At 47.0% G+C, this 22301-nt stretch overlaps 1 protein-coding gene across 4 annotated transcripts in view; it reads left to right on the top strand.

The window, feature by feature from the left end:
• piezo1 (piezo type mechanosensitive ion channel component 1 (Er blood group)) overlaps positions 1–22301 on the top strand; it is a 347945-nt gene that overhangs the window by 126172 nt on the left and 199472 nt on the right. For all 4 annotated transcript variants that reach the window (XM_078210703.1, XM_078210705.1, XM_078210706.1 and 1 more), the window contains exon 4: positions 19527–19569. In XM_078210703.1, the coding sequence (XP_078066829.1) occupies positions 19527–19569 (43 nt within the window). The remainder of the gene's footprint in view (positions 1–19526; positions 19570–22301) is intronic.

Genomic DNA, 22301 nt, shown 5'->3' on the forward strand with positions numbered 1-22301 from the left:
GGAACCCGTAGTGTAACACTTGCAGGAAGTGTGCGCAATGTGCGAGTTTTGATCTGTTAGCAGCATCAGCTGAGGTTTTCAGACAAGCTCAACTCTCGAAAGGATGTCAGGCAACCTGCTCTCTTTGGAAGTATGGTTTTGTTGAGCACTCGGAAAACTTTGTATTATTCGAGCTTTTTGTAATGTGCTGGTTTAGTTTTGTTAAGTTTCATTCATAAATCACAATATCATGTGACTTGAAAGAGAATTCTTTGAGATGTGGGCATTGCTGGCAAGGCCAGCATTTATTGATAAAGGCAAAATACCGCGGATGCTGGAATCTGAAACAAAAGCAGAAGATGCTGGAAAATCACAGCAGGCCTGACAGCATCTGTGGAGAGAGAATAGAGCCAACGTTTCGAGTCTGGATGCCCCTCCAATGGCATTTATTGCCCATCCACAGCCTCCTTGATAGGGCAGCCTTTTAAATTACTGCAGCCTATGTGGTGAAGTGCTGGCAAGGTTCGGGGGAGTAAATAGTTAGGAGATTTTAACCCAGCAATGATGGCTGTATATGTCTAAGATGGGATGGGATGTAGAGGCAACCTGGAGGTGATGGTGTTCCCGTACATACAGCCATTGGATGTTTCGGCTGGTTTAGCAATAATTGCCTTTACACCAATCCATGTCTGTGTCACAAAACAATGCTGCTGCTTTTACGTCATGTGTACTTTATTTACACAACTTATCTGTATCTTATTACTTTGGAAAATCAAACTGTGCCACCTATCCAGATGTGTGGAACTGTTTTGGCCCATTTTAACTAAAATCGCCATGTCTGGCTTTGCCCAAGTGCTTTTTGCTGTTTCGGGAGTTGGTTCTATAATTTGTATTTTACTCTATCTTCGGTAATTTGCTGCATAACTTTGCCGTAGCTTCTGATGGAATGGCGATTGAGTTGGATTGCCTTGTTGCTCCAAACCACATACCTGGAAATCCAGGTGATCCTATCTGGCCCAACCTTTCGATGCAGGCCGGGTGAGATCTATGAACCCCCGGAGCCTGTGGTCAAGGGGAGCTCAGGAAAGTAAGCCTTGCCCCCTTTATTTTTTACCCCACTAGCTGCTGCAAACCAGATAGGTTTAAAGACCTGGCTAAGTATATAGGTCGTTGACATGCCAGGGAGAAGGTAAGTTTTTAAGACAAGGCAGTAAGATTTAACATGGGTGAGAGAGGGTGGTGGTGGGTGAGAGAGGATGATGGTGGGGGGAGAGGGAGGGGGGGAGCCAGTTGTCAGGTCAGGCTGTGCTGGGGCGGGATTTGGAAGTCAGACCTGGGGGTGGAGTAGTCGGACCGGAATGGAGGTGAGTGTCGAGAGTCAATTGGGACAGGGTGAGGGGTAGGAAGTCTCGTGGGGAATGGTGAGGCGGTGCTGGTCATGGGGAGTGGGGGTAATTATTGTGGGAGGTCAGAACAATAGATACCAGGAGGCCTTGTGACTTTAATCCTTTTCACTTTTTCTGGGTAACTATTGCTTTAACACATTTGGAACCATCACATTTTTGGATGGTTCCCAATGCAGGGCAGTTATCCAAAGGAAGTTTCAATTTCCTGGGCAGTTACTGTGCAATCCTTACCTGGGGCCGCCCAGGATGGGATGGTGTCCCCTAGTACATTTTTGGGATGCCCCCCAATCTACTGCCCCGAAGCTCAGAGTAAGGGCCCAGTTGCAGAAATCATCACCAATGATGATGATCAGATAGAATGTTTTTAACATTGTAAAGGTTTCATTCATAAAAGATTTTTTGAAAACTTGAGGGGGGAAGATTTTAACAATCATTTGAAGGAGAGTAAATTAGACAAGTTAGTACAAACCCCACGAACAGGAAGAGTAAAGAGGTCACCAAAAGAGAAAGTGCTGGAAAATCTCTGCAGGTCTGGCAGCATCTGTAAGGAGAGAAAAGAGCTGACATTTCGAGTCCAGATGGCCCTTTGTCAAAGGCAGAGAAAGTGGGAGATATTTATACTGTAGGTTGAGGGAATGAAAGATGAGTCATAGCCACAGAAATAAGGGGAAAGGCTGCTAATGGCAGTCCATAGAGAGAATAGAAGGTGTGAATGGCCAAATGGCAGAGAAGCTGAAATCAGAGGGTAAACTGGGACTGATGAAGATGTCATCTGTCACAGATTTGTTTTACCGAGTAAAGATGTCATTTTGCTTAGTTAGATTGGAAATTATGACATTTGGGTAAAATGTGAAAAAATTGGCTTAGGAATTGGAAATCTGGACTCCAAATGTGTTTGACCTGCGGTTATTTATCATCTAAAAACAGTCATGCTCCAGAGTCTTGAAAGCTATTTGATCTGATTGTTGTCACCTTTGCCTTAATTTCAGAATTCCTTTCATTATCCATAATTTATTCTCCAATCAGCTGTTTAGCTTATGAAACAATATTTTCTTTGTCACTCATAGAATCCAGTAAAAACATGTTTGAGTAATCAGATCCTGAATGGATGACATGATGTTGACTGGGGCCAAATCCCAATTTGGAACTCACTATTTTCCCCATTTTGAGAATTCAGAAATTTCAGAAAACATCGCTAATTTGTCATCCAATGAAAGCCTCAATTTCCATTGAAGTTGGATATGAACTTTACCACAATTCCAACCTTGTCCGAGTTTCGTGATTAACACTAAAATGTAGTTACATTTGTTTATTTGTGATCCTGAGGTGCGAGTGATAGAACGATGGGTGATAACTTTGCATTGTATGCCTGTAAGCTGGTAAGCAAAGATTTATCAAACGACCCCTGTGAAGGTGGTGTCCTTTCAAGCTGATTCGTAACTGAAACTTAAGAAAACGATTTTGCTTTTGGTATTCACCCTTTACTGAGTGGAAGATTCAGGTTAATATAGAAAGAGGATCTTTTTATTTGCGTTGTGGTGATGGAATTTGTGGCACCTTTACTTATTTTTTCCTTGATGGTGGTGTGAAAAAAAGGACAAAGTCTTAAAAGGTAAGTTGGAGATTGGGCCCTCGGAGTTCAGGGACTACAGTTCCCAAGAGGCTCTGGTGGGGGTCTCTGCGCACGCACCTGTCTTAGAATGGCCATGTTAACAAGAACACAAGAAATAGAAGCATGGATTAGCCACTGGGCCCTTCAAGCCTGCCCCACCATTGAATATGATCATGGCCGATCTTTACATAGAATCCCTACAGTACAGGAGGAGGCCATTTGACCCATCGAGCCTACACCAACAACAGTTCCACCCAGGCCCTATCCCTGTAACCCCACGTATTTACCCTGCTAATCTCAGGGATGCTCAGGGACAATTTAGCATGGCCAATCAACCTAACCCGCACATCTTCAGACTGTTTGAGGAAACCGGAGCAACCGAAGGAAACCCATGCAGACATGGGGAGAACATGCAAACTCCGCACAAACAGAGACCCAAGCCGGGAATCAAACCCAGGTCCTGGCGCTGTAAGGCAGCAGTGCTAACCGCTGTGCCACCATGCTGCCAACAGTCTATGCTGGCCTCCGCTTTTTCCCCATAGCCCTTTATTCTTTGATCTATCAAATAATTATCCACTTCCACAGTTGGTTCCTTTTCCCCTCGGTTCCCCGGCTCTGCATGTGTGCCGGCTGGAGAATGGCCACATGCGCACGGTTCGGGCATGTTCTGGTCTTCAGCCTGGGAAATGGGTCTGCGCACATGCATGGTTTGTTTTCTGATCTTTTCTCAGGTTGGGAGCCACTTCTGTACCTGCGCAGAAAGAGCAGCAAAAGTAAAACAAGGAAGAAAGAAAAACAACCCGGATAGAAAATCCGGTGATCTTCTACATCTCCACAGCAGAACACCATTCTGCAGAAAGTGCCAGAAGCAGCGGGATGGGAGCCGCAGGGAGCAGATCCCAAAGAAAGCTAGGAAGTCCCAAAACCAAGGAGTGGGACGGAAAGCGGTCCCAGGACATCAGAAGGCCCCAGGAAGACAGTCTGGTCAAGGATCAAGGACAGGAATCTGTTACAGCTCCTGTTAAATGAAGCTAAAAGTAAGGAGCAGAAGACAGGACTCTGAACCAAAGAGACAGGAAGCAGACTTAAAACAAAATGGGCTAGAGAGAAGCCAGAAGATTCAAGGGGACAGTTGAAGTTTGGTGACTGCTTACTGTGGGCTTTCGGAGCAGTGGTGTGCTGCTTAGCCTGGCTGAAATCTGAGAGAGTGCATGTGAAAGGTGAAGCTTGAATGTATCGCGTGCATTTCTGATGTCCTTATCTGAGAAAGGATGTTCTTGCTATAGAGGGAAGGTTTACCAGGCTGATTCCTGGAAAGGCAGGTCTGTCAGATGAGGATTATATTCACTGGAGTTTAGAAGAGTGAGAGGAGATCTCATAGAAACTTATAAAATTCTAACAGGGTTAGATAGAGTAGATTCAGAAAGAATGTCCCCGGTGGTGGGGGGAGTCCAGAACTAGGGGTCATGGTTTGAGGATAAGGGGTAAACCTTTGAAAACCGAGGTGAGGAGGAATTTCTTCACCCAGAGGGTGGTGAATGTGTGGAATTCACTACCACAGAAAGTAGTTGAGGCCAAAACGTTTTGTGATTTCAAGAAGATGTTAGATATGGTTCTAGAGGTTAAAGGGATCAAGGGATATGGGGGGGGAAGGCAGGATCAGGATATTGAATTTGATGATCAACCATGATCAAAATGAATGGCAGAGCAGGCTCAAAGGGCTGAAGGGCCTACTCCTGCTTCTGTTTTCTATGTTTCTATGAGTAGAATCCCAACCTGTTTAACCTTTCCTCATAAGACAATCTCTCCATATCGGGGATCACCCTAGTGAACCTTCTCTCAACTGCTTCCAATTAAATAATATCTTTCCTTAAAAAGGGAGACCCAAACTGCTCACAGTACTCCAGATGTGATCTCATTAATACCTGGTACAGTTGCAGCAAGACTTCCTTATTCTTATACTCCAACCCCCTTGAAATAAAGGCCAACATTCCATTAGCCTTCTTGATTACCTGCTGCATCTGTGTGCTAGCTTTCTGTGTTTCGTGCACACGTACCCCTAAGTCCCTTTGTGTTACAACTTTCTGCAGTTTTTCTCCTTTTAATTATTCTGTTCTTTTGTTCTCCCTTCCAAAAGGAACAACTTCACATCTGCCCACTTTATACTCCATTTGTCAACGTTTTGCCCATTTACTTGACCTATCCATATCGCTTTGTAAACTGTATGAGGTACCCTTATCAAATGCTTCCTGGAAGTCCAAATACAGCACATCTACTAGTTCCCCTCTATCCACTCTGGTTGAGACTTCCTCGAAAAACTCTAATAAATTAGTCAGACACAATTCCCCTTTCATGAAACCAGGCTGATTCTGATTAGATTCTGATTTTCCAAATGTGTTGCTATTACTTCCTTAACAATTGATTCCAACATTTTTCCAACAATAGATGTTATCCATCTAATTGGCTTATAATTATCCGCTTTTTGCCAAACCCCCCTCTCTTTTTAAATAGGGGTGTCACGTTGGCAGTTTTCCAATCCTCCAGTATTTCTCGAGAATCCAAGGATTTTGGGGAAAATTACAACCAATGCATCCACTATCTCTGTAGCTACTTCTTTTATGATCCTAGAATGCAAGCCATCAGGGCTAGGGGACTTATCTGCCTTTAGCCCCATTAGTTTGTCTAATACTACTTCTCTAATGATGGTACTTAGTTCCTCCTCCGTATTCCCCATGAACCTAAGAGATGGTGAAAGAGGAAATTAAGATGAATTTGTGTTTATATCAGCATCTTTCCTGATCTCAGAATGTCAAAGAGTGTTTAGCAAGCAATGGAGTACTTTTGAAGGTAGTCTTATTGCAATGAGGGGGAAGCAGCAAACTTGTACACAGCATAGAGTTCACCAAAGATGCCATCTGGTTAGAGTGCCATGTTAGTAAACACCCAGGAATGTCTCCAAGCAGCATTGGCAATTCTGTTCCTTTTGGAAAGAATGATCAAACACTCCTGTGCTAACAGGACTCTCCATCAATATAGCCTTGAAGTTCTCACGAAGTATCACATTCTCCTCTCTGGTTCTCACAAAGGGTAACAATCCAAAACCTTAGCATTTCTTTCTGTTTTACAATGAATGTGCTGGGCCATCCCTTCGTGTTAGCTTTCTACTCTTTAGGTATGTTTCTTTTCGGAAACAATATATAACACAAACGCCCTGACAACACGCAAATCCTCGGTTCAAAACATTGCGTCACGACCATAAATGTGATGAATATACAAAGGTCGGTACATTTCAAAAGTAATTCAATGTGTGAAGCGGTTTCAGATGTTCCAAACAAGGATGTACGTGTTGTCAGGGCGTTTGTGTTATATATTTTCTCCAAAAAGAAACACATCTAAAGAGTAGAAAGATAACACGAGGGGACGACCCGGCGCATTCTTTGTAAAACAGAAAGCAAGGCTAAGCTTTTGAATAAGAGGCCATACAAGGGTGAGTATTATATTATTAGAATTAAAAACCGCCATTATTGTTCAATTCGGTTCTCACCCTTTCATGAATAATTTCTCAATAGTTACAGGAGAGGCTACGGTGAGAATTTCTGAAACTTTGACCTTAAACTCAAATGTAACTCCCACTGTCCAAACATAACATCATCAAACGTTATGGGATATCATTGACATTAATAGTAGGGAAGACAACAGCTTAGGCTGCCACTCCCTCCTAACTGCTGAAGACAAAAGATGGTCAAAAGCAGTGATCATTGCATTCTTAGTCTATCTATTTTTCTTGAAATTGTGCTGGTGTTGCTAAATATTTGCATAAACATTTGACATGAGCACGTTTTTCACATGGAATAGAATCATAGAATCCCGATGCAGATGGAGGCCATTCGGCCCATCGAGCCTGCACCGTCAACATTCCCACCCAGGCCCTATCTCCCCTAACCCCACGCATTTACCCTGCTAATTCCCCTGACACTAAGGGGCAATTTAGCATGGCCAATCAACCTAACCTGCAGTGTGGGTGGAAACCGGAGCATCCGGAGGAAACCCATGCAGACACGGGGAGAACGTGCAAACTCCACACAGACAGTTACCCCAGGCCGGAATTGAACCCGGGTCGCTGGCAGCAGTGCTAACCACTGTACTCTAACCACCGTGCTGCCCTTGCAGTGTTCATAGAGCCTCTGTAATGTACTCAATTGCATAGGCCTGCTCGGTGCATAGGTACAAAAAGCCAGATATGGTCAAAGGTCCTGTCAATTGATGCTTGATACTTAAGGCCTCTTGCCTTCAAGTATATTCATTTCAGTTAAGTGATGCTTTCACTTCTGAGGCAGAAGATCAGGGATTCAAGCCTCACCTCAGAGACTTGAGCATGTAAGCCAAGTATCAGAGGCACAGTTATTCTGATGAAGCATTAAACTGAACCCCCACCCACCCCCGGCCCACTCGGGTGAATGTAAAATATCCCATGGCACTATTTGAAGCAAAGCAGGGGAGGCTTTCCAAATGTCTTAGCCAACACTTATCCAAATTAGCACCATCTGAAACAGAATGGCATGACATTTATCTTGTTACTTCTCTGCGGTGGCTCCATGAGGTGAGCGGGGATGCTGCTACAGCTGGGAATTTTAGTGTCTGAAAACCTCGCAGACCACGAGAACCCGAGAGAATTCTGGGAATTGCAGGAGTGACAAACAGAAACATTGCTAGAAAGAATGTAACCATTCTGAATAAACGTCCATTACTTATCTGATCTGGGCTGGTGGTCAACATATACAACTGCCCTCAATGAGGGGGAAATTCCTTTAAGCATGTTTTGGGAACTGAAATGGGTATGCAGGGAGTTTACCCCCCCCCCCCCCACCCCTCCTCCCTCGTCCGGGGTGCCTGTGGACAGTCCAAAGCTGGATCTTTGCTTTCAGTAGCATTTGGCTGTTGCCTACCAAGCTTCTGCTGCATTACAAAGTTTATTTTTTATTGTCACAAGTAGGCTTACATTCACACTGCAATTCACACTGCACACTCCGGTGCCTGTTCGGGTACACTGAGGGAGAAGTTAGCTTGGCCAATGCACCTAACCAGCACGTCTTTCAGACTGTGGGAGGAAACCGGAGCACCTGGAGGAAACCCACGCAGACACGGGGAGAACGTGCAAACTCCACACAGACAGTGACCCAAGCCGGGAATCGAACCCGGGTCCCTGGCGCTGTGAGGCAGCAATGCTAACCACTCTGCCCAGATGGATGTGCGACTGTTTGCCTTTTCAGAAGCAATGGTAAGGCTCAATGTTTGAGAATTTGAGAACTGAAAAAAGACCGATCCTGGTATGGGAATGGCCTTTGGGGGCGCTGTGGAGCTGGCTGCACGTCAAGCTTTTACATTAAACTTACCCATATGTAGCTGCAATGTGCCCCCACTGAGAAAAGCTGAGTACAACACACCCAATGCCTACTCGAAGATGGGGTAGTCACCCGTGGAGGTTCTAAAACAGGTGTCAGTCCACTCATTTACTCATGAAGGGAGCCTGAAAACTGCTTCCTTGTGTGGGTTATTGGTCCTTGGAATTAGTCCTTAATGAGCCAGTTTTATGTCTATGGAACGCATCCAAACAGGTCCAACTTTAGTCTCGGTATCAACCATTCTTTCCAATGCAATCAATATGCGGTGACCCAAGATTGAACTTTGGGGTAATTGGGTAAGATCCAAAGGGCTTCAGAATCTTTTCCACCGTATCCAGGAAGCGTCACCACTTTCAGGAGAGGAGAACAAAGAATCGGAAAATATCACCAAATTGGAAGCGGAAGTGAAGGTGATTGAGTTAAAAGTAATGTTTTGAAATTTGCTGATTTTCTATCATACTCCCAAGTAAATAAAGACTAAAATAAGTCACGTGCACAAATATAAGATTTGCTAAAATTAGATTTTGACTTTAAGATAAATTTTCAATAATGTATATTCTCATGCAATCTTTTTCTTCACAGAATCCATGTTACACAAGTTTCCTTTATCATATAAATTGGGTGAAGAAATAACAGTATTAATTTAGGCCCATGTCTTACTCAGAAATAGTGAAGATGGGAATGTACTTCTGAGGCTGTATAAGACCACATTTGGAGTATTGTGAGCAGTTTTGGGCCCCATATCTAAGGAAGGATGTGCTGGCCTTGGAAAGGGTCCAGAGGAGGTTCACAAGAATGATCCCTGGAATGTAGAGCTTGTCGTATGAGGAACGGTTGAGGATTCTGGGTCTGTACTCATTGGAGTTTAGAAAGATGAGGGGGGATCTTATTGAAACTTACAGGATATTGCGAGGCCTGGATAGAGTGGACATGGAGAGGATGTTTCCACTAGTAGAAAAAACTCAAACCAGAGGGCACAACCTCAGGCTAAAGGGATGATCCTTTAAAACAGAGATGAGGAAGAATTTCTATAGCCAGAGAGTGGTGAATCTGTGGAACTTTTTCCCACAGAAGGCTGTGGAGGCCAGGTCATTGAGTGTCTTGAAGACAGAGATAGGTTCTTGGTTAATAAGGGGTTCAGGGGTTATGGGGAGACGGCAGGAGAATGGGAATGAGAAAAATATCAGCCATGATTGAATGGCGGAGCAGACTCGATGTGCTGAATGGCTTAATTCTACTCCTATGTCTTATAGTCTTATGGAGACACAGATATTGCATGGCACTAATGGGGAGGCGATGGCCTAGTGGTGTTATCCATGGACTATTAATCCAAAAGCTCAGCTAATGTTCTGGGGACCCAGGTTCGAATCCTGCCTTGGCAGATGGTGGAATTTAAATGCAATTAAAAAAGATATCTGGAATTGGAAATCTACTGATGACCATGAAACCACTGTCAGATAAACCCACCTGGTTCACTAATGTCCTTTAGGAAAGGAAATCTGCTGTCCTTGCCTGGTCTGGGCAACTAGGGATGACCAATAAATGCTGGCCAGCCAGCAACCCCCATGTCCCATGAATGAATAAAAAATCTAATTTCAGAAGTAATCAGTCTTGTTTTCTTACTCATGTCATCTTCATTTCAGGATGTTTCCATTCTTGTCTCTAAGCACACAGTTTGATAGTGACAGCATATTCCTAGGTGTGTACTTCACTTGATCTAAAGCCAATTCAATATTTTTCTTGGTCCAGAAATTAGACTGTTGGTTTAGAGAAGGAAAATGTCTTGTTTGTTGCAAATGTTGGAAAAAGTGATCGGACTCTGAGTCAGATGTGGAAGAAAATGTTAAGCCTGAGGTGGTGAGCTCTAGTGTGGGATAACAGCAGTGACCAATTCCCCTGAATATACTCTTGCAATGTTTTCTCATGAATAAAACACGTTTTGGTGCACCAGATGACAGTTCAGTTCTCAGCACATTTGGTCGAATGTCATTGAGACTGCTGAACGATAAGTTATTTTGTGCTGTAGTTTCCATTTCGCTGAATAGAAATGATATTCATGAAATCAGGATAGTCATTGAGTGATCACAAGGGATTTGATTCTACAAAGTCAGCGTCAGGACTTAATCCACCTGCAATACATCACCGTCAACAGACAATACCTGCCAGTAACTTGCGATGGTTAGGATGTCCTTCTTTGTCTTTAATATTGAGCCATTTTGTATAGCTTCCTCATTAAGTTGCTCATTTGAGCAGGGCACCAACAGGAAGGAAGCTGGATCCCAATTTTAAAAATGCTGATTGGCCCTGATGGTGTCAGGATCTGCAATATCAGCCAGAAGGGTCATGTGGGTGAGGGCCTAGATGTGGGTGAGAGTGAGGATGGGATGTGGGTGAGGGTGGGGGACTGGTTGGGCATTGGGCTGGGGGGGGTCATATTTGGCTTCCCAGGAGCTGGATCCTGGACCAGAAAGAGGCCCAGCAGATAAACTCCAAACAATATTTCTCAGGTTTTCTTGTGGGGCAGGAATAGCCTCCAGGACTCCAAAGGAAGCTTTAGGCCTCCCACGGATCTGACTAACCCCTTCCTGCAATTGTGAAAATATCCCTCCCCAGCTCCAATCGCCCCTGCATCTCCTCTTCTTCTCCCCCACACACAATTCACCTCCCCCCCTTCCCCTAAACCCACCACCCTCCAATCACTCATCTATCCCCAGCTCTGTCCTCCAATCGCCCCTGCCTCTTCCCCCCCCCCTTCTCCACACCCAATTCACCTCCACCCCTTCCCCCAAACCCACCACCCTCCAATCACTCATCTATCCCCAGCTCTGTCCTCCAATCGCCCCTGCCTCTCCCCCGCTCCCCCTCCACACCCAATTCAACTCTCCCCCCCCCTCCCCTAAACCCACCACTCTCCAATCACTCATCAACCCCCAGCTCTGTCCTCCAATCGCCCCTGCCTCTTCCCTCCCCCCTTCTCCACACCCAATTCACCTCCCCCCCCCCCCTTCCCCTAAACCCACCACCCTCCAATCACTCATCTACCTCCAGCATTGACCTCCAGCCCTCCCTTCCTGGTTGTAAGGCTGGAGCTGATGCTCCCTTTCTAAAGCTGGGGACAATCCACTTGAGTTCCTCGATGCAGTTTCTGCCACCGGTAGTTTATCTTTTCCTCCCCCCCGCTGCTGTCTATTTGCCACCCATTTGACAGGCTGCCCGTTTGACAGGCCACCAGACAGGAGCGATCCCACCATCATTGTAACGAGGTTTTATCATTAACATTGTAGGGGGTTTATGTACACAGCACTGCAGCTGCTTTTGAAAATTATGCAGTTTTACCACCTCCACCCCCCGCCCCCCCCCCACCGCCTCCCCTGCCACCCTCCCCCGCCTCCCCCACCACCCTCCCCCGCCTCCCCCACCGCCTCCCCCACCGCCTCCCCCACCACCCTCCCCCGCCTCCCCCACCGCCCCAGCTCCCTGTTTATGAATTCTAACACCAAGATGGATGAAAAGGAAATCAAGTTTAACATGTGGCAAGAAACAAAATGTGTTGGGATCAGAATAATACTAAATCTTCATTGCAAGTCGCAGCTTAAAGTCAGCAAGTTTCCATGGCTTTGCATTGCCCTGTAGCTCACCTCAGTTACCTCATCTCTAACCTATTTCTTTTTGGGAATCTCTCTGCGGATCAGTGGTGTTTTGCACGTGTCTTTTTATTTTGAGCCGGTCCACATCTTTCCAGCCTGATTTTTAAGCAGCTATTTAGAACTGCCACAAAAGTGATTTCTCACTTTTGAATGTTTTTTTCGGCGCTGTTCTTCAAGTTGTGTCACCACCTGTATTCGTCATCTTGGTGTGTGTGCTGAGTTAGTCAAACTGAGCGGGGGGGGAGGGCAATCACGTTACTACAACTGAACCTGATGATGCGCTATCAATAAGGCGAAAGACTACCGATATGCCAATATAAGTGTAGGCTTTTATTCACAACAGAATCAGGAGCAGATCCCAACAAATAACCGACCTAGACTGAACAAGGGGGAGGAGACAGCCACCTTTATACTAGGTGCTGAGGGGAGGAACCAAACTGGAAGAGGATGTGTCCAGGTATGACAAACACACACAACGGTGGTCCATATAGGACAAAGGCACAACTAAGGTCCACCACATTCACCCCTTCCTTTTAAAAAAAACAACACGGGGGTGAAGCGGAAACAATATCACAAGTCCAGACGAACCGGTGGCTTGATCCGTCGTCGCGATCGTCGTAGTGCAGGTCGCAGAGTCGTCCGAGCAGGGAGCGATGTCGGCCCAGGCTCCGTACAGTGAGCGTCGAGAGAAGGCGCTCGGTGGTGTGAAGTGGACCGATCCGTCGTCCCGTCCAGTCGTCGGGTACTGCGTGGCGACGGCTCCGGCGACTCAAGCGAGCTGTACATAGGGGCGAGAGGAATGAGCTGTGGCCCTGGTGGCGTATGGGGAACAGTGGGAACCGGAGCTGGGGGGTGGGGGGCTGCAACAGGCTCTGGGCACACTACATTGGGGACAGGGACTGAGGGAGGAAGAGGCGTAGCAGTCTCCGAATGGACGACACCAGGGAACGTGGGGCGGAAGGACGTGGTGACCTCCGGGGCACCCGCGGGTGCCAAGTCACGGACAGAAACCGTGTCCTCCCGCCCATCAGGGTACGCTACATAAGCATATTGGGGATTAGCATGGAGCAGTTGGACCTCCTCGACCAAGGGATCTGCCTTATGGGTCCGGACATGCTTCCGAAGCAGGACGGGTCCCGGGGACATCAGCCAATCCGGGAGCGAAGTACCCGAGGAGGACTTCCTGGGAAATGAAAACATCCGCTCGTGAGGGGTCGTATTGGTCGCTGTGCACAAGAGTGACCTAATGGAATGTAATGCGTCCGGAAGGACGTCTTGCCAACGGCTGACTGGAAGGCCCCTAGACCGTAACGCTAATAGAACGGCCTTCCAGACGGTTGCGTTCTCCCGCTCTACTTGACCATTGCCCCTGGGGTTATAGCTAGTGGTGCGGCTGGAGGCAACGCCTTTGGCGAGCAGGTACTGCCTCAGCTCGTCACTCATGAAAGAGGACCCACGGTCGCTATGAATATAGGCTGGGAAGCCAAACAGGGTGAAGAGCTTGTTCAGGGTCCGAATCACTGTAGCCGTGGTCATGTCCGAGCAGGGGAAGGCAAAAGGGAAACGTGAGTATTCGTCAATGATATTCAGGAAATAAACATTGCGGTTAGAGGAGGGGAGGGGGCCTTTAAAATCAACGCTAAGGCGCTCGAATGCGCGAGTGGTCTTTACAAGGTGCGCCCTACCTGGCCGGTAGAACTGCGGTTTGCACTCAGCGCAGACCCTGCATTGCCTGGTAATCGTCCGGACTTCCTCAAGGGAGAAGGGCAGGTTACGGGACTTGACAAAATGGAAAAATCTGGTGACACCCGGGTGACAGAGGTCGTTATGGAGGGACTGTAGCTGGTCTAGTTGGGCACTGGCACATGATCCACGGGACAGGGCGTCTGGAGGCTCATTGAGCTTCCCAGGCCGGTACATGATGTCATATCTGTAGGTGGAGAGCTCAATCCTCCACCGCAAGATCTTGTCATTCTTAATCTTGCCCTTTTGCCTGGTGTTAAACAGGAAGGCAACTGACCGCTGGTCCGTAATTAAGGTGAATCGTTGGCCCGCGAGATAATGGCGCCAGTGCCGGACGGCTTCCACGATGGCCTGGGCCTCCTTCTCAACCGAGGAGTGTCGAATCTCAGGGCCTTGTAAGGTCCGGGAAAAGAAGGCCACCGGACGGCCCCTCTGGTTAAGGGTGGCAGCTAGGGCAAAGTCAGACGCATCACTTTCCACTTGGAATGGGATGGATTCGTCCACAGCGTGCATCGCGGCCTTCGCGATGTCCGCTTTGATGTCATCGAAGGCCCGACAGGCCTCCTCCGCCAGGGGAAAAGAGGTCGATTTTAGGAGCGGACGGGCTTTATCTGCGTAACGGGGAACCCACTGGGCATAATAGGAGAAGAAGCCCAGGCATCTCCTCAGTGCTTTGAGGGTAGTAGGGAGGGGAAGCTGCATAAGGGGACGCATACGGGCTGGGTCGGGGCCAAGGACACCATTTTCTATCACGTACCCAAGGATGGCGAGGCGGCGTGTCCGGAAAACACACTTCGCCTCATTGTATGTGAGGTTCAGGAGAGTGGCCGTACGAAGGAATTTTTGTAGGTTGGCATCATGGTCCTGCAGGTCATGGCCGCAGATGGTGACGTTATCCAGATACGGGAAAGTGGCCCGTAGTCCATGCTGGTCCACCATTTGATCCATGGCCCGTTGGAAGACTGAGACCCCATTGGTGACACCAAAGGGGACTCGGAGGAACTGGTAGAGGCGGCCATCCGCCTCAAAGGCAGTGTATGGGCGATCCTCCGAGCGGATAGGGAGCTGGTGGTAAGCCGATTTCAAATCGATCGTTGAAAAAACCCTATAGTGCGCGATGCGGTTGACTATGTCCGCGATACGGGGAAGAGGATATGCATCTAGTTGGGTATACCTGTTTATGGTCTGGCTGTAGTCAATCACCATGCGGTGTTTCTCCCCCGATTTAACTACGACCACTTGCGCCCTCCAGGGGCTGGTGCTGGCCTGGATAATCCCTTCCTGGAGCAAACGTTGTACCTCGGACCGAATGAAGGCCCGGTCATCCGCACTATAGCGCCTACTCTTGGTGGCTATAGGCCTACAATCCGGGGTGAGGTTATCAAATAACGGGGGGGGGGGGGGGTGATCTTGAGGGTCAAGAGACTGCAGGTGGTGTGCGAGGGGCGCTGCCGTGACAGCGCCTTGCAGACGGAGAGTGGGGGATAAGGGCCATCATACTGCAGGATGACGCTTCTATGATGGGTGAGGAAATCTAACCCCAGCAGTACAGCTGCGCAGAGTCGCGGCAGCACGAGGAGCCGAAAACGCTCGTAGACTGTGCCCTGTACCGTCAGCGTCACCAAGCAGCACCCGAGGACCTCCACTGAGTGAGAATTCGAGGCCATGGAGATGGTCTGGCTCCAGGGTCGCATGGGAAGGGCATATTGACGCACTGTGCGAGGGTGTATAAAACTTTCCGTGCTCCCACAGTCAAACAGGCAGTTTTCTGCATAACCATTTACCTTGATCTCCATTATGGACTTGGAGAGTTGATGTGGCTGCGACTGGTCCAGGCAAATCGATGCCACTGTTGAATTAAAGGAGAATCCATCTTCGTCGCCGTCTGATGACGTCACGGATGAAGCTTCCTGCTCAGCTTGCCTTGATGCCAGTCTCAAAGATGGCGACTCCCGCACTTCCGGTGACCGCATCAAAGATGGCGACTCCTGCACTTCCGGTGACCGCATCAAAGATGGCGATTCGCGCGCAGCCGCCGCCTGCATCAAAGATGGCCGTGCCCTCGGAGCACACATGGCTCCACGAGTCTTCAGAAGCGGCTTTGCTCGGCAGACTTTAACAAAGTGGCCTAGCTTACCGCATCCGGAGCAAATCGCGTCCTTTGCCGGGCAGTGACGCCGAGGGTGCTTAGGGAGGCCACAAAAGTAACATTTGGGCCCTGCTGGAGCAGCCGTCGCAGTGGAGCCGTCGGTGGAACGGGATCCAAGGTAAGACCCGAGATTATGGGAGGCTGCTTCTAACGTTTCAGCCATCGTGGCCGTTTTCCGGAGGTCTAGGTCATCTTGTTCCAGCAGACGCTGCTGGATGTATGTAGACTCAATGCCCGCAACGTAGGCGTCGCGGATCAGATCCTCCGTGTTCTGAGCTGCTGAAACAGCCTTACAGTCGCATGCTCGGGCGAGGACTCGCAGGGCGCGCAGAAATTGGGCGCACGATTCTCCTGGCTGCTGTTTGCGGGTAGTTAGGAGGTGTCTGGCGTAAACCACGTTAGGGCTCTTTCGGAACTGCCCTTTTAGGAGTTCGATAGCGTCCGCGTAAGTAGCAGCGTCCCGGAAGATTCCATAGACAGTTTCGCTTACCCGGGCGCGGAGCACGTGGAGTTTAGCAGCGTCGGTGTCGATGGCCGTAGCGGTGTCGACGAATGCTTCGAAGCAGTCCAACCAATGATCAAATTTATCAGAGGCTCCAACCTCTTGAGGGTCTAATGCTAACTTGTCGGGTTTTAGAAACTGCTCCATACTAGTAACTGTTGTGAATAAAATTGATGCGCTATCAATAAGGCGAAAGACTACCGATATGCCAATATAAGTGTAGGCTTTTATTCACAACAGAATCAGGAGCAGATCCCAACAATTAACCGACCTGGACTGAACAAGGGGGAGGAGACAGCCACCTTTATACTAGGTGCTGAGGGGAGGAACCAAACTGGAAGGGGATGTGTCCAGGTATGACAAACACACACAACGGTGGTCCATATAGGACAAAGGCACAACTAAGGTCCACCACACCTGACAACTCTGAATTTGAAATAGGGTTAAATGTTCATGGTTCCTGCACTTAATTACTATTCGATGACTTGCATTGCACATATGGGTATCCGATGAACACGTTGTGAAATCGTTCAGTTCATATATAAATAGGGGCCACCAGGGCACATATAGCTGTCAATGAGCAAAATATTGATGCCTTCAAGAGAAAGAGAGCAGAATTTATCTTGGGAGAAGCAGTACCAGGTAAATGAAGCAGCTTTGAGTAATGTTGCCTCATTTGTACACGGTGTGTGTACACATTTGTGCACCAAACTTCCAAAATATGAAGTGTAATTTTGTGTAAACACGAGTTCCCAAGATGCACTGCTGTAATTACATTGTAGAATTTATCTGGAATTGAGACATTCAATCTGTGCTCGCTTTATCCAACTGACTCCCATCTCATTATTGCAGTAATCCTGTTTGCTCCTTTACCTTATTTTCTCTCTTCTCCTTTTCTTCTATCCTTAAGTTCCTGTGGTAACTTTTCTGATGCCTGTTTAAAGGTCAGAAGGATGGTGGTGTTCCGCTTTCACACACTATCATTTGCTGAAAATCAGGACCAAGCGAGCTTTTGCCCTTCGGCTCCACGGGAGGTTTCTGTCCTCCCTGAGCTCATCTTCGGATGAAGCGGTGGTGTAGTGGTGTTGTCACAGGACTGGTAATCCAGAGACCCAGGGTGATCCGCTGGGGATCCAGGTTCAAATCCCACCACGGCAGATGGTGAAATATGAATTCAATAAGAATAAAATCTGGAATTAACGGTTAGTTGTTGTAAAAACCAACCTGGTTCACTAATGTCCTGCTGTCCTCACCTGGCTCCAGGCCCACAGCAACGACTCTCAAATGCTCTTTGAAACGGCCTTGCAAGGCTTTCAGTTCAAGGCCAGTTAGAGATGGACAATAAATGTGGCCCAGCCTGTGACTTCCCTGAAAGAATGAAAGTTCCTAGACATGGCTGGGATGAGACAAGATGGACAATGTCACCAATCTGACACTTGGTCCAAGTGACTGTTCTTCACGAATAAGGCTAGACAGTGAGAGGGAAATGGCCAGCATTTTGTCACGGGGCTATAGAAAATCGAATTAACTTCCTAAACACTGGCTTCTGGAATCTAAATCTAAAGTACGATATAACAGCAGCTAAAAATGAGTCAAGCCTGAAAGCATCATTTGACTTAGTGAAGAATGGAATAGAAACTGTACATCTGTTTCTGAGTTCAAATGAGTGAGGGATGAATTGCTTTGTTCGGATATTCGAATCTTTGGTTATCTGAAAAGAGCTGATATTCTTCTGTGAATTGTTAATTAGATTATTAGAGCAATTATTCAAAAATATTTAGGTAGGCAGAGGAAATGTAAAATGTGCATTGCCATTTATGCTCTCAATTTATATAATGACAATGTTTAGAAGACTCTCACTAACTTGGAAGATGTTTACCAGGATTTCACAGTCCACTCTTGGCTGTGTTTAATAAATAGTGCGAGTATCTGTAACAGCTTCCCAGACATGTATTTATAAATTAACAGAAAGCTGAACTAATTTATAGATAACTTAGTGCTGGAGTTTTCTACCTAATGCCCGAAAGCATCAAGTACAGAGAGTAAAATGCAGCCTATTAAATAACCAGAGCTCCTGTCCTTACTGAACATTGAAAGTGAGCTAATGCCAACAAGAATGCAAATTTAATGAAGAAACTAGGGCGGGATTTCCCAGCACTTCCCACCACTGGGATTTACCGGTCCCATTGAAGGCGACCCCCTCATGGTGGGTTCCCCAGCGGCAGGACAGGCAAGCCATGCAAAATGCTGTAGATATCGGGGGGTCAGGAAGATCCCACTGGCGGCCATTGGTGGGTCACTTCCACTGTCAGAGATCCTAGGTACCAGCAACCTGAGGCACTCTTAGTCCTCGTGAGTACATGCATGGCACCATGCATAATCCAATGTGAGGCCCTTAATGACTTGCGCACAAGGAGAACCACCTTGCAGCTGTCCTGCAAGGGTCTCTGAAGTTATAGAAAAAACAACTTAGCAATTATAGTCAATTACAGCAAATCAGAAACAAGCAATTTTTCTAATCCTTTATTTGCATACATATTCACCAATTAAATCCTGGCTTTTCGTCCTTTTCTTATTTTAAGAAAAACTGACTTCTGCTAATCTTTCGTTTGCATAGCATATCCCCATATCTTGCCTTTGGTATTTATTATGGAAAAATCTGACCTTGCTCACCCTCTGGTGAAGGCCGAAAAACAGAATGTTATGGGGCCTACACAGATGAAGATTTGCCTGTTCATGCTGAATAGCAGACACTGACTCTTTTGAATGTCTGCAAGCTGGTAAGCATTTTAAAAACTGCACAGAGAAGGCATAAAATTTTAATTTGAACACTTTAGCTTCCAAACTATGAAACTTCAATCTGAGCATTTTAACTTCCACACCACCACCAGAAAACACATCACGGGGGGGTTCGAAATCTTGCCCTATATTTGTCATTGAACAAATGACCATCTGTCTCTGAGAAGTCTCCAAAAGTGGCACAGAGGTCAATGATGATATCATTGTGAATGCATCCTGTAGGTATTGTCTAAAATTATGGATGTGCTGGGCTACTGATTGTAACAACCTTACCTTTTCTGTTGCAGGCAGCACATGGGAAACCCTATCCAGGCACATTGGAGTTACCAGGTACAACAATTTCCATAAGAAATAACAAGATAATTTAAAATATATTTCATTATAATTTTACACTTTTCAATGTAGAGATTGTTACAAATGAATCTCAAAGTAAACAGCAACTTCTTTATCTGGTACTCTATGACCATATAGATCTGTACATCATAGGATCCCTACAGTATAGAAGGAGACCATTCAGCCCATCGAGTCTGACCGACAACAATCCCATCCAGGCCCCACCCCACATAATCTCCCCTGACACTAAGGGGCAATCCTACCCAGACCTGTTCCTCGTAACCCCAAGTATTTACCTCACTATTTCCTCTAGCCTACACATCTTGGGATAGTAAGGGGCAATTTAGCATGGCCAATCCACCTAACCTATATATTAAATGTAATGTAATATATTCAATCATTCACAAAAAATGCGTAGGTTTTTTGAATCAATTAATTAAAAAAGAGATTGACTACATTTGGTCTATAACTGTGATATTTTGATGTTATACATTTCCTTACAGGGTACAAATACTTTTTTTAAATTCTGAATAACTGTAGCAGGCAGGTTGCTATTGTTTTAATATATTTTTATAGCAGGTACCTGAAGGCTTAAAGCCACAGCTGTAATGTTTGTGTCTGTATGCTTAAGCTCACCCAGAACTCAATTGGGTGTATCCTACCTTGCACCAAGTCCCATTCACATTTCACCCACGCCCACTGAGTGGCTCCCAGTCTGGCAATGGTTTAATCTCAACACTTTCATCTGCTGTTTACAAATCGCACCTTAGCCTTGTCATTGCCCCCACACCCCTTGGAGGGGGGGAATTTTCCTCTCCTGCCTGCCACGAGAATGGTAGGGGGCGGGGGGGGGGGGGGGGGGGGGGGGGCGGCTGGTGGGGGGGTTGGTGGTGGTGGGGGGGGGGCTGGTGGGGTGGGGGGGGGGCTGGTGGTGGGGGGGGGGGTGCGCACCATGCAAAGGTACATTGACCTCGGGTGGGATTTTCCGGTTAAGGGTTAAGGGAGCGAGCACAGCCGGAAAACCCCGCCCCTTATCTTGGTTTCCTCTTCCAGACTTGCAACCCTGTAAGGTCACTGCACACCTTCTGCATATTCTTGATTTTCATTGCTCTACAATTGGCAACTGTGCCTTCAGCCACTTGAGGTCTTAAGCTCTGGAATTCCTTTTGTAAACTCATCGACTCTTTGGTCATATGGTCATAGGGCGGCACGGTAACACGGTAGTTAGCACTGCTGCTTCACAGCTCCAGGGACCTGGGTTCGATTCCCGGCTTGGGTCACTGTCTGTGTGGAGTTTGCACATTCTCCCCGTGTCTGCGTGGGTTTCCTCCGGGTGCTCCGGTTTCCTCCCACAGTCCAAAGATGTGCGGGTTAGGTTGATTGGCCATGCTAAAATTGCCCTTAGTGTCCTGAGATGCGTAGGTTAGAGGGATTAGTGGGTAAATCTGTAGGGATATGGGGGTAGGGCCTGGGTGGGATTGTGGTCGGTGCAGACTCGATGGGCCGAATGGCCTCTTTCTGTACTGTAGGGGTTCTATGATTCTATAACTCTTTACCTCCTGCTCCTCCTTTAAGATGCTCATAAAAAACCTTTCACTTCTACCAGTTGCATTCAACTTAGATGTGATAACATTCCTGTAAAATATCTCAGAATAGTTTACTATTTTAATGATGCCATTTAAATTCAAGTTGTTGTTTATAGCACATTAAGGCTCAGTACCTCGCTGCATGAAGAAATGTAGTGAGGATCCAATCTAGTTTCTGCAAAGCGCTGTTGATTGAACAGAATGTGGAAAAACAGAAGAATGGTCCGTTTGTCATGCTTAGACTGGGCCAGAAGTGAGATCTAGCTTTGCAGTTTGTCCATAATTCTAATGGTTTATTGGAAAATCTGGGTTAAGGAGAAGATAAATCCCCAAGCATTATATTTTATTGGCGTTAAATCCAGAACTGGGCAGTGTACAAAACTGGCCTAAAGTTTTATTGGGATTAAGTTCACTTTGTACAGGGGGATTGTGCTTTGTTTAATTGTCTGCAGGCACAGTCATATTTCCACAGTGTGTGGGCAGCAGCGTATGGTGTTCAATCATCTTTTCCTCCTGCATGATTGTGCCAAAGTGCAGCTTTAGTGACAAGATACAGCTGCTGGCTACTGCCCAGTAAATCGGATGCTTCAGCCGCAGTTTCTCAGCAGTCATCCAACTTGTTAGAATGATGGGATTTGTGGTTGACTGCTTCATCAGTGCTGTTCGGCTAAACATGTCCGTTTATTTGGAAGGATTCACTCACTGAAATGGTGGAGCTTTACGCTTCAGTATGGGAACAATGGCATTGATGTTTTCAGGGTTTAAGGGGGAGATGGCGGCACGCGGTAATATCATTGGAGCGGTAATCTAGCAGCCCAGACGAAGACTCTGGGGACATGGGTTCAAATCCCCGCATAGCAGCTGGAATTTAAAAGGACGGCACGGTGGTTAGCACTGCAGCCTCAGAGCGCCAGGGACTCGGGCTCAATTCCGGCCTCGGCTCACTGTCTGTGTGGACTTTTGGCCATATCTGGCATTCTGCACCTGTGCACCAAGCAGGCCTATGCAATTGAGCACATTACAGTGGCTCTGTGAACACTATTAGGGTGGCATGATGGTTAGAGTATAGTGGTTAACAGAGCTGTCAGGGACCTGGGTTCAATTCCGGCCTCAGGTGACTGTCTGAGGGGAGTTTGCACATTC

This window comes from Mustelus asterias, chromosome 4, assembly GCF_964213995.1.
Source record: "Mustelus asterias chromosome 4, sMusAst1.hap1.1, whole genome shotgun sequence".
Lineage (NCBI taxonomy): Eukaryota > Metazoa > Chordata > Chondrichthyes > Carcharhiniformes > Triakidae > Mustelus > Mustelus asterias.